Genomic DNA, 12,260 nt, shown 5'->3' with positions numbered 1-12,260 from the left:
CAAGCTAATCTGCACGCAATATGGACCCCTTCATGCCTTCTGAATGGCGATGACTCCAGACCCAGAACAGTTCCTATGAGAAGATGATTCAGTGTGTTCGTTGTTGCAGTGTGTTTTGTCCATGGATTTCCTCTCCCATCGGTGTCATTTCAATCAATACAGAGTGGGCATTGCCAAGAATTCTCATGACTGCTTCTTACATACTGTCTAGCACTCGTTAGACAAAAATAGTGGCCTCTGTGAAGAGGCACCTAGGCTAAGGGAATTGTAAGGGAATTCAAGGCCCAAAGACCTAACATAGCCCCCACAAACTCTGGATTTATGGGGCTACCATGAGCTTAGTGAGGAACCCCAAAACTGCAGTCTCTGACTAAACTTCACTCTGGCTATTTCGTTTTCCCAGTAGCCCAAAGGGGTCCAAGACTCAAGACCTAGGGATGCTCTTTTCCTCCTCCCCCATCCTGCAAGGTCCTTTACCTCCTCCACCACTAGGTTCTCAGGCTCTAAGCCTGACCAACAAGTAGGTTTTGCTGAGAATCCTATGAGAACTGACCCAGCCAATTAAGTAGGAAACTGTTCTCTACATTGAACATGTTCATCGGTCTCATCCAAAATGGTAGCATAGATTTGGCGTGTTGAGACTCTAAGGTTATTTTTATTTAATCCAGTAAAAAACAGTGGGCTTCCCCTTCCTCACAGGTTTACTCATTTCTTGGCCAATGTTGCTTTTATTAGACTCCACGTTGTAAATGCCTTCATAAAATAGCTCTCAGCAATACTCCCTTGGCGGGCTCACACATATCCATGCTGGAGCTGTTGCCTGCAAGATCTGTAGGGAAAAGGCAGAAATCCCTCCTGTTCGGTACCCTTGCGTCCCTACTGGTGAATTCACTTACTCCCCTCATCTTTTCCCTTAAAGTGTTTAGGGTATTGTGTGTGTGTGTGCACATATACTCATAAATGGAAAGGTATCCTCTATTAAAGTCACACTCCTCTTGAATTATTCCCCCCCCCCTGAGAAGCCCATCTGTCCCCCAGCACATAGCTCTGATTGACTAGACTGTGCCAAGAAGAGCCCACACGCATATGCACAAACACAAAGCTACATTTGGAGACTGAATATCATCTTTAATTAATAATGCCACAGCCTAACAACCTTTTGTTGCTGTAGCAGACTGTGATTGTGTGTGTGCGTGTGTATTCCTGAACAGATGAGGGGCCAAGCAGGCTCTGCCAGCGGCTCTGCCGAGCAGCAACCGGCAGACAGTCTCCATGATGGCACAGAGGCGAGCGTCCCGCCACCCTTTCTCCTGGACCACCTTCCGTGCACTCCGAGGCAAGGCTGCGGCCTGCGCGAGCCCAGATGAAAGGGCTTCTTAGCAAACATCAGTGTCCAGCCCTCAGGCCACACTGCCTCTGGGCAGAAGGATGTCTCTAGGCAAAGTACAGACAGACAGGCAGAGGTGGACAGCCCAGACCAGCCTCGGTCCCCATGTTCCACCAGGGCAGCACCATGGTCCAGGCCTGGGCAGAGAATCCCGAACTACTGGGACCACTGGATTAGTTCCTTTTGGAGATCATCAGACTAGAGCTCAGACATTTCCTGGGTCAGCCAGAGCGGGGTAGACTTGGTTCATGAGGGCCACGTGAGCTGTTGTTTCCAACCCAAATCTAAGAACCTGCCCTCTGCCATCTCCACCGTCCACTTCCTCACAGGCCCAGCAGGTCCGCAGCCCAGACATGGCAGGGGAGGTCAGCATGATGGTGGGTTGAGGAGGCCATGAGAGACCTGGGCTGAGCTGGAATGGGCAGCCAAATGCCAGCCTGAAGCCAGCCCTCTCCCTCATGGTCACCGCCAGCCAGAGCTCTTTAAAGCCGAATGGGACCCCCACAAGGCAAGGCAGCAAATTCTTGGCCTAGTGCAGAGGAGAAAACCCAACTGAGTCCACTGTCCCATCTCCACCTGCTTTGTGCCTTAGGAAGGCAAGGCACCCAAGTCCCCAGAACAGTGGTATCAGCTGTTGGGGAAGCACCGTTGTCCAGGTGAGGCCTCGGGCCGGAAGCTGTGTTTATTCAGTGGGCTGGGGTAGTAGGTGGTCGTGTAGACGTTGGTCTGCTGCAGTGGGTAGAAGTTGGCTCTGTCATCGGGAATCAGGTTATTCTTGTTCAGGGTCTGTAGGAGAAAGAATGAACAGAGAGGAAGAGGTAATAGGTGGGGAAGGAGACAAGCCAGAGCACGCTCAGGAGCCAGTCCATGGAAGAACATTCTGACGGCTGACAAGGGCTTCTAGTCCCCACGTACTAGCAGCAGCCAGCCCAGCTCAGAGCCGCTGCCCCTTCTCCCTGACCACTGCTTCTTCCTACCTTGAACTCCATGGGCGTGTACTTTTCATTCTTGGGGGTGCCCCCACCCTTGTAGTGCAGGTGGTTGGGCGTGGCAGGATGGACAAGTGTGGACTCTTGGGACTGGCGCTGGCAGTGTTGGCAGGACAGGTACACGGCCAAGGTCAGGAGCCCAGAGCCCAGGAAGCAAGAGACGCCTGTGGCCACCAGGTGGAAGAGACTGAACCCTGAGAAAGGAAGAGGCAAGTTTAAGGAAAGAGCCTGGGAAGCGGAGAGACTCCCATGCCTTCCAGCAGGAGGCTCTCGGGCATAAAGAATGGGGTGTGAAGGCCAGAACACACAGAAACGGAAAGAGGGCCAGACTGTCACCAGAGGCCTCTCTCAGGGCTCCACTGCGGTTTGGCTCAGAAGAGGCAAACTGACGGGACAGAGTTGGGTGAGTCTTCTCGAATACTGTCTTAATGACCACTTCCTAGTTGGGGAAGTTCCTAGATGAACTGCCGAGAACCCCTACAAACAGCCTAAAGCAGGGGAGGACCTCAACAGGGCGTGTCGGTCTGGAGAGAAAGTGGGGAGACTCCAGATTTCAGCGTGGAGTGGGTTGCCTCTTCGAGGTGGAGGGGTAGCAGCATGGGGTCACGGGGTGAGGCGAGCTCCTTTTACCTCCACAGCCAGTGGCTTCCTCCACACTGGACGCTGACAGGATCACTGAGGGAACACAAGTGCAGTGGATGTTAGGGGCAGGGAGGAGAGTTAGATTCCTGCGTCAGTACTGACAGCTGGACGAGGGCTGGGGGGCCTTCATTCCCCTCTTCTGGACCCAGACCCCACCTCTAAGAAGGGCAGACTTACGGACTAGCTACAGGTGGCAAAAACCCAAAGTGTGTGCCCTCCCCACCCCCAGAGCATGCTTCAGGGGGAGGGTGGTCGGAGCTCAGCGCCCTGAGGGCTGGTTTAAAGGTGCTGGCTCAATGCCCTACCGGGAATCTCGCTGTAGAGACAGGGCCGACTTTGGCTGCTGTTTCCAGCGCAGGCGCTGGGGCCCGGGACCAGCTCCTCACAGTGCCGGCTGCGGCTCTGGGCTCCGTCCTCGGTGCATGAACTCCACTCAGACCACGGTGACCAGCCTTCTGGAGGTTGTGGGGTGGGACAAAGTAAAATGTCCAGGACTCCTTGGTGAGGACAAGGGGCGCTATGGCGGCCCCCAGCCCGGGTCTGATGCACTCCTACCTGGGCAGGCCTCCGTGGCACACAGAGCCTCTTCCGTGTGCAACCCAAGACAGATGTCCTCGCCTGGGGAGGGCACTGGGTTGGTGCAGGAACGTGTGCGTTGATAGTGGCCGCCACCGCAAGAGGCTGAGCAAGGGGACCATGGGGTCCAGCAGGACCAGGCGCCCCGCACTGTGACGGGGAGACATGTGTGAGGGCTTGGCGGGTGCAGGGAGTGTCCAAGGCCATTTGGGGCAGCCCAGCCCATGCCAGACTAGGGTCCTCACTGCACTGGGCCACACTGACCTCAACACCTGTGCCATCCCACACAGCCCCCTTCAAGGGTTGGAGTGGCAGAGGGAAATGCAGACTACAGAGAAGACATCAAACACCAACTCCAACTCCACTCAAGGTCCTTCTCTGGCTAACCAGTTAGAGGAAAGCAAACAGACAGGAGGGTGTAGAAAGGCCCTGCTTCCCGGAGTTGTTGCTGTGCCCGCGCTCAAGGCAAAGAATCGCCCTGTGGCCCCTTGTATGGAGTTGGTAGAGTGAAGTCCCCTAGGCATGACATCTCCAGCTGGGGCAGTGGCTCCAGCAGGCCTGGGGGCCTGCAGATCAAGACTCCCAGGGTTGTGTGAGGGGTGGGGGTGAAGGAAGGGGGCGTCTCTGAGCCGAGTTTTCTTCAGCAGTTACCTGGACAAGCCTGGGGATTGCAGTCCTGGTACTCGGTGGCATCGCCCACGCAGGGCAGGCCCCCATTGCGGGGCTCTGGGCTCGTGCACGTTCTCTTGCGGATGCGGAAGCCCAGCTCGCAGTCCCGGGAGCAGGACGACCACGGGCTCCACGTGGCCCAGCCCCCGCTCAGGGTGTGTGGGGAGTTGCTCCCGCTGCGCAGAAGATCCTCCACTAGGGCTGGGGGGAGGAGGGCTGGCCTCAGAGTTGAGGGTCGCCCAGGGACACCCTGCCTGACACCCCGGCCTCTCCACTTCTTCCAAACCACGTGTTCTCGCCATCCCAAATGCTCCCACACCCTATGCTCTGGGTCAGGGAGGGTGGAGGGCTGTACCGTCGGTGTCGCAGTCCCCGGAGCCATCTGCTGGACAGGTTCTGGTCTCAGTCCTCCTCTTGCCAAACTGTAGGCCGTGGGGATCCGACAGGGGCGCGCGGCACGTGAAGCGGAAGCGCTGCTCCTGGCGCGCCCCGCCCCGAGTCACGTTGACTGGCAGCCACGGTGTCCAGGGCGTGTTGCGCCGCACTTCTGGGCAGCCGTCGGGATTGCAGGTCTTGAACTCCTTCGGGAAGGAGCGGGCGCTGTGGCATTGCCCACAAGCCTCGGGCCGGGCCTGCTCTCCAGTGTGTCTCCCGCCTCCCGCACCTCCCACCTGGGCCTCTGCCCTTGCCCTCCGGCCCCCTCTTCCAGCCCTCACCACACCGCAGCCTGGGCAGGAGTTGCCGTTCTCGCAGGTCCGACGCCGCGACTGCACACCGCCCCCACAGTTGCTGCTGCACTTGCTCCACGAACCCCAAGAGGCCCAGAAGATGGGCACCGGGCAAGGCGTATTTTCATTACAGAACCTGCCGGGGGTGGGGGTTGGGGGTGGGGTGGGGGATAGAGAGGGGTCGTCACCAGCGGACTGTCAACCGCATCCCAACAAGAGCTCACAAGGACTGCACGGATCCATGGGATTATACGGAGAATCCAGGCCACTCTCGGGGGCTGGGGACCGAGTTGTCAGGGTTGGCCTGTCTCGGGAACCCGCTAGGCACACCCTAGCTCACCGCTCCTCGCGGCTCTTGCCCACGCAGATGCGGCCTCCATGGCGGGGGGCCGGGTTGCTGCAGCTTCGCTGGCGGACTTGGAACCCGATCCCACAGGAAGTGCTGCACAGGGCCCACGGTGACCACGGAGTCCACGCGCCGTTCCTGGTGGGGTCGGGGCAGACAGAGTTAGTGCCCTCCTGAACCCTAACTTCTTAGATCTGGTCTATAGCTGGGAGTAAGACTTTGTATTGTCAAGAAATGCAGGACAGTGAGCCAGAAAATATCAACTGCTAGCCAGGCCACCTCAGATGCCATTTATTCCTTTCTTCATTCCTCAAACACCCATTGAGAGCCTCTTCCATGCACCAGGCTGGACCCAGGATTAACGGCATAGTGGTAGAACATGGCCTATGCTTCAGGGGCAAAAGGACACGTACTGTGGGAAGGCCCAGTCACCTTTCTGTTTTGCAGCCTTTTTCCCCACCTTCTGGGCTGGCCAGTCTTTGCAGGCAAATCTCTGCTCTCTCCCCTATTTGACCACTGCATGCACTTTGACCAATTTCAGACATCACTCACTCACTTATGTCTCTGTGAACTCCAACTTTCAAATTTTGGCTCTGCCACTTCTGCTATATAAGCCTGGGCAGGTCACTAAGACCTTCTATGCCTCATAATACTCCTGTTTTGAAAGTAACAATGACTATTCTTAGCCCATGAGAAGGTTGTGATGGGTTAATGAATAGGTGTATATAGAATCAAGTTATTTTAAGATTATCCAAAAGTATGGTTGTTATAGCCAATTTATGGGGTCCCCAGGTACTAGGCATTTAATCCTCCTAACAACCATCCAGATCACAGTACAGGGCTCTACCATGAACTTCACTTAGAGAAGCTCAGAGTGGGTCAGTATTTCAGCCAAGATCACATCTCCAGCCAGTGGCTTATCCAGGACTGGCACCGCTGTGCCTGCCTGTCCTTGATGCTCGGGACAGCAAGGCTTACTGAGACTAAGATCTGTCTAGGGGTGACTGTCCAGCCATCTTTGTCTCAAGATGTCTCACTACAAGCAGAGACTTCTCTCCACGGCCGTGGAACTCTCTCAAGACTCATGTTTCCTGCCTCAGGCATTAGCCACTTGTCCAGTCCTCCCTAGCCCTGAAGTGGCTTCCATCCCTAGTGAAACACCTGGTTGGGGTACCTCGTTTCCCCTCCTTCCCCTCCCCCCCCCACAACTCTGGTGGTCCAGGGCAGCCATCACACAGCCCTATATCCTCACATACCTGGAACAGTTGGCGATGTGGATGGCTGGTCCCAGACAGTCTTGGCCCCCACAACGGGGTTGGGGGGAGTCACAGGCTCGGGCCCGACATAGGCAAGAACCTGAGTTGTCCCCATCTAAGTGCTCACATGGCTGCCATGGTGACCATGGACCAAAGCCCCCATCCCGAGTCACATTCCGCACCTGTAGACACACACTGGGGGTAGGGTGCCATCGCACAAAGCAGGGTAGGGAAAGCATGAGGTGCCAGAGGACTTGGGGATACCGATGGGGAGGCACCAGCTGGAATTGGGAAGAGATCCAGGGTGGGGGCGTGAAGGGGTTCTCACAGGGCATGCTGTGATGTTCTGAGTCCAGAGGCTCATGTTGGAGCTCTCCTCAAGCGTGCTGCAACGCTGCTGCTTCCCGTCCCAGCCGCAGTACGGGTCCCGTGCTCCCAGACATGCCCTGCCAGACAGAAGTCCTGAGACACAAGCTCACTGGCTCCCCCAGCCTCATCTGCACCCCAAGAACACACCTGCACTCTTCTGTCTAGACACCCTATCCATTCAGTTGCTCTCCACAATAACAACCTCACTGACCACTTACTGTGTCATCATTTCAGCGTTTACAAGTACACATTAATATAAGCCCCCGAATGAGGAAGCTACTGACTTCATATCCATGTCACACAGGGGCACCCGAGGGCAGATCCAGCACTCACCTCCCTGCCCTCCAGACCCACACAATTAACCAAGACACTAAATTTCCTTCCTTAGGTCAGGCAACTCTCCCTCCTCATCTAGGGCCACTGAGAAGATCCAGAGAACAGAAGTCCAAAGAGGTAGTGCCTTGCTGTCAGAAGCTATGATCATAGGTGCTGCTAACACACCAGTAATGGAAAGGATCAAAAAGATGACCTGGAACAGAAGTTTTCAACCCTGCATGGTAGAACCACTGAAGAAGCTTTTAAAACATACTGATACTGGGGAATGGGATCAAAAACAGTGGGAGGAAGGAAATACACTGGACTATGGTGATGGCACACGGATGATGTGGTGATGGGAAGACCATGGGGATTACAACTGAGATGGAAAAATGCACAAAATGATGTAAAAATAAACTATTATATTATTAAAAAATATATTGGTACCTGGGCTGACCCCAGGCAAGAATCTTGGGGGAAGGGGTGTTAAAAGCTCCTAATAGGAGCCAACTTAGGCATCACTGGGATCTATAATGCAGCCTTTCACTAATATAAAGGAAGAAACACTCTCAGGGAAGAGGCACTTTCCCCAAGATCACACAATTGTACCTCCCTACACACATGCCCCTTCATGCCCTGCCTCCTAGCTGGAGCCATGTCTGACTTCACACACTGGTGCACGTGGGCCCGGCCTTCAAACACAAGCACAGGGACAGGAACATCCAGGAACACTCCAGGATCACCTGCAGCATCCACATGTCCTGTTGCTCAGTGACAGGAATCAGAGTGGCATGTGTTAGCATCATGATAACCAGCTCAGGGAGCCAAACTGGCCTATCAGCAGTGACCCAGAAAAAGGAAAGGCTAGACACCAATGCATGCCCCAAATCCCTCTACTTCCGACATTCTGGGGGCTCCTCTCTTCCTGATACATTCATTGTATCTTTTAGAGTTTTTAACAACAAACTAAATCTCTACTATTAAGACTTTATGGGGCCCTCCCTGGTGGCACAACAGGTTAAAGTGCAGCACTACAAAGTTAGCCTCAGCCACTTCAGTAGAAGTTTGATGGATCCCCAGCAAGGGAGGTGACCCACTGGCACAGCAGACCTCTCCTGTCGTGCCTGCTGCTCCCCTCAGTGTACTTTATCAGTCTGCCTGTTTTGCTTCCTGCTGTTTCTGGTGAATTCTCTCACTGCCCCATGCACCTTTGGCCTATCCCCCAGTTTTGTGTGCATAAATAAATAAATATTTTAAAAAAAAAAGACTTCTGGAGTCTGTGTGATATATGGAATCAGGACTGGCTCTCTTTGCTAAGTGAATAGCCTGTTAGATTCTAGGCCTGAAGGAAGGTCTCCCCAATACCCAGAACACAGTGCTAAATAGGGGGGTGCTGGATCCCTTATGCCTATTTTCCCAACTTCTGATCTGCTGGATCCCAGGAAAGACATTCTGACCCACCCAGAAATCCAGAACAATCATCTGTTGCCCAGGAATCAGTTTCTACTTTATTCAATCATGGACAATTTGAGAAATTGTCTACCATAAGTGTGTTCATATTTTCATCTGAAATCAATAGTTGAATTGAAGGGTGTTTCACCAGCAGAATTCATCAAACTAGAAATTATGGAACTAAATAAATGTACAACTATAATTCCAGCGACTTGTGGTTTTGAGACTGCTCACTGGCTGACATTTTGACCCAATTGGCTGCTTGCAAGCTAAACTGCTCAGAATCCAGTAAAGACCATTCCTGGGTATATTCCCCTCAGCTCTCTGAAAGGGGTGCCAAGCTCTAGAAGCAGCTTACGTATGGCACTATAAAAGCAACACAAATTAAATAACCAGAAAGAAAACCAAAAAAGCAACCAAACAAGTGATAAATAATGATAATAAATAAGATTCTCTCCATCAAAAACAACTGTCTTCCAGTACATTACATGGCTTTTGAATGGGTCAACACAAGGTAAGAGCTACTTCTTTCATCTAGGATCTAACTATATCTAAAACAATCATCCCAGTCTTGACTGCAAATTAGAATCTTTTGGGGATTTGTTAAAAAGCTTAAACAACCACACAAGGCCTTTCCCCCTTCTCCCCATATCTGGCCCAGGTTTGGGAATTTTAAACACTCCTGGGTGACACTCATGAAGAGCATGGCTGAGAACGAATGTTCCCGAGCCACTTTGTCAGGGTGCCCAGGACAAGAGATGATAATGTGTCTTGCCTTTCTAATCCAAGAGATAATAAGTAAGGAGGGAAGAAAAACTCAGCATAGAAGCTGACCCAAGTCCTCCTCCATCTGCCTCACTCATGCTCTCCTGATCTCAATTCAGCTGAAGAAGAAAGAGGAGACCAGATTCACCATGGACATGCCTCCCCCTGTTCCTCCAGTGACCCTGGCCACCTGCAGGGCCATGCCAGACACAACCCTTCCCCTGGGGGGCCAGTACCTGAACTTCCTTTGGGCACATGCACATTTGCTACTTTGGGTCAAAGACCTCTCTGAAGCTTACAGGGAAGGGCACATTCTTAAGAAAATTAAAGCTGCAAGCAGAGGAGTCACCTTCTATCTTTCACTTTGAGAATGGATGACAGTTTAGAATTCCTTTCATAAAAGAAGTCATCAGCCCAGTAATATATCACCATATCTTTTTTTCCTGCAATGTCTGAAGCAGCCATTACAAAGGGAACAGGTTCATTCCTTGGGCTTAGAGGCAAGACAGAGATGGATGGTGGAAGTGCAAGCAGGCGGATTCCAGCGCCACAGAGCAGTCGCTGCACAATGGGAGCTGTCCAGGGTAGCAGTAGGGAGCAAGTGGCTATTACTTAAAATGGCAGTGGAGGTGGGGCCAGGCCTTGCGCCAGGAAGGGAGGCCTGGGAGGTACTTACTCTGACCATCTTCCTGAGTGAGCTGGAGTGGAGTGTGCCCCTGCTCGAGGACAACACAAAAGCCAAACTAGAAGGGTGTGTGTGTGTGTGTGCATGCACACACACACAGATATAAACACCTGCTCTGTAGCGGCCTGGTCTTACTCTGGCCAGGCCAGGGTCCTGGTTGTGCCTGTGGGGTTTACATTTGGTTTTTGTTTTAAGAGTTATTTATTTATTCATACAGAACTGGGGTACCAGCCAGAGATGTGAAGGGTGAAAGGATTTACCAGAGACAGAGTGGGGAACAGAACAGGCAGATCGACAAAGTACACTGCTGAGGGGAGCAGCGGGCGAGTCAGGAGAGGTCTGCCACGCCATGTGGTCACCTCCTGAGCAGGCGGGGATCGAACTCACGTGGAAGTGACTTAAATTTCTTAGTGCTGTGCTTTAACCCACTGCGCCACCAGGGAGGGCCATGGTTTACATTTGTTAGAAAGAAAGAAGTGGACTGGAGATAAGTGCCTAAGCCCTGGGAAATGTCCCAGCACTTCCCTTCCTCTCATCCCACTGCAGATCCCATTACTTCACACCTGGCTTGCAGCCACGCTAGTTCATGCTAGCCTGCCATTTGCCCATGACAGTGCTGCTTGCCACTATGTGATTATCCTTGTAAAACACCTATTCACACTGCTCATCCCTCCCCTCCCCTGCTCAAGGACCACTTCATGTCCACAGACACAAGATTCAAGTCAAACTCCCTCAAGTCATTCTCAGCTGGCCTCGATCCAAGTTCTAGTCTCGTCTCTCACTCCTCTCCTCTACCAGCCTCCTCTCAGGCCAAATAGTCATTCAACTGAAGGATGGGTCATGTGTGAAAGGCCACTTTGTGCCTTGGGCTGGGGGTGGCCCCCTGGTGGGGTATGAAAAATCTTTGATACCTACTTTGCCTTTCAAGGATTTTCAACCTATTGGAAAAAAGAATAGGTTTCTCTTCCTACCCAAACGTCTAGTGCTCTGTAGGAAATAAGAGTATTCGAGGCCTTTTTCATCTTGTCTTCCACCTCTCACATCAACCACGCTGCAAAGTGCTTAGAGCATGGGAGTGCGTAGTGGATGTCTGGTATTTTGCTGATGAAGACATATGTACAGGGCTGGGGGGGGGGTGAGTGTCTGCCCATTGCTCAACTCTTCCCCTCCATGACTGCCATACATGGTCAACACTTCCTCCCCGGCTCTCCAGGCCTTCACCCAGCTCCAGCACACCCACTGGGGTGGAGAACACACCTTGGCAAGAGAGCTACCCTGTGTCTCCCAAATATTCAGGACATATTCAAGGTCATAGGAGTCCTCGTGGCTGTGGCTATGTCGCCAAAAGGCAGATTCCAATGATCTTGAAAACGAGGGGGTGTAGCTTGGAGTTATCTCAAGTGGTGGGAGTCCAAGCTCCATTTCCATTTGACTTTGGAATAGGTTTTGTTTTCCCCTTAAATGCCAATGTCACTGTTGCCAACTTTGCAAAGACACTCAAAACTAAGGTACGGAGAACTGAACTCAGAAGCAGTTGGGAAGCAAGTGCATTTCTCCCCATGGTTCCACACCTCTGCCTCTCTGTCTCTTCTAAGGAAGGAGGGAAGGAAGGGAAGCAAAAACTGGGGTTTGGCTTAAAGCATGGTCTCCCACCTGCCCCCATATCTGGGTAAAAAACGCTGTTTCTAAGATAACGGCTTCTCTCTGAACTGAAGGGACTGAGAATAAATCAAGTGGGCTGGAGATGGCTGACAGGCCCTAACTAGGGGGCTGAGAACAGGGTAACAAGAGACATCATTTGCTTAGCACATTACTTCCCCCAGACAGAGATGAGTGGTTTATGCAGATTATCCCAATTAACCTTCACAAAAATCCTGCAGAGGTTTTGAGGAGGAAGCCAAGGCTCCTCCAAGGTTGAGTGTCTGTCCAAAGGCGACGATGACAGTGCCAGGATGGACCCTCCATTCTCCAGACTCCGCAGCTCCGCCTCTCAAGCACCACCTCCCAAGTGCGATTGGCAACGCCCGGAGGCAGGCCGGCCAGTTGGCCAGCCGGCCAGCCAGCCGCTTGCCTGCCTGCCC

The 12,260-nt window shown here is 52.8% G+C and overlaps 1 protein-coding gene across 1 annotated transcript in view; it reads right to left on the bottom strand.

The window, feature by feature from the left end:
• Positions 1-1,121: 1,121 nt before the first annotated feature.
• SEMA5B (sema domain, seven thrombospondin repeats (type 1 and type 1-like), transmembrane domain (TM) and short cytoplasmic domain, (semaphorin) 5B) overlaps positions 1,122-12,260 on the bottom strand; it is a 105,283-nt gene continuing 94,144 nt past the window's right edge. Inside the window, exons 11-22 of the mRNA XM_012730461.1 lie at positions 7,951-8,038; positions 6,922-7,039; positions 6,594-6,775; positions 5,332-5,475; positions 4,980-5,127; positions 4,619-4,844; positions 4,246-4,464; positions 3,574-3,744; positions 3,324-3,473; positions 3,007-3,051; positions 2,365-2,570; positions 1,122-2,173 (exon numbers count right to left, since the gene is read on the bottom strand). Of these exons, the coding sequence (XP_012585915.1) occupies positions 2,015-2,173; positions 2,365-2,570; positions 3,007-3,051; positions 3,324-3,473; positions 3,574-3,744; positions 4,246-4,464; positions 4,619-4,844; positions 4,980-5,127; positions 5,332-5,475; positions 6,594-6,775; positions 6,922-7,039; positions 7,951-8,038 (1,856 nt within the window). The 3' untranslated portion in view covers positions 1,122-2,014. The remainder of the gene's footprint in view (positions 2,174-2,364; positions 2,571-3,006; positions 3,052-3,323; positions 3,474-3,573; positions 3,745-4,245; positions 4,465-4,618; positions 4,845-4,979; positions 5,128-5,331; positions 5,476-6,593; positions 6,776-6,921; positions 7,040-7,950; positions 8,039-12,260) is intronic.

Source organism: Condylura cristata, unplaced genomic scaffold (assembly GCF_000260355.1).
Source record: "Condylura cristata isolate star-nosed mole 26May11 unplaced genomic scaffold, ConCri1.0 scaffold00003, whole genome shotgun sequence".
Classification (NCBI taxonomy): Eukaryota; Metazoa; Chordata; class Mammalia; order Eulipotyphla; family Talpidae; genus Condylura; species Condylura cristata.
The sequence above is the reverse complement of the archived record's forward strand: the minus strand, read 5'-3'. Positions and strand labels throughout refer to the sequence as shown.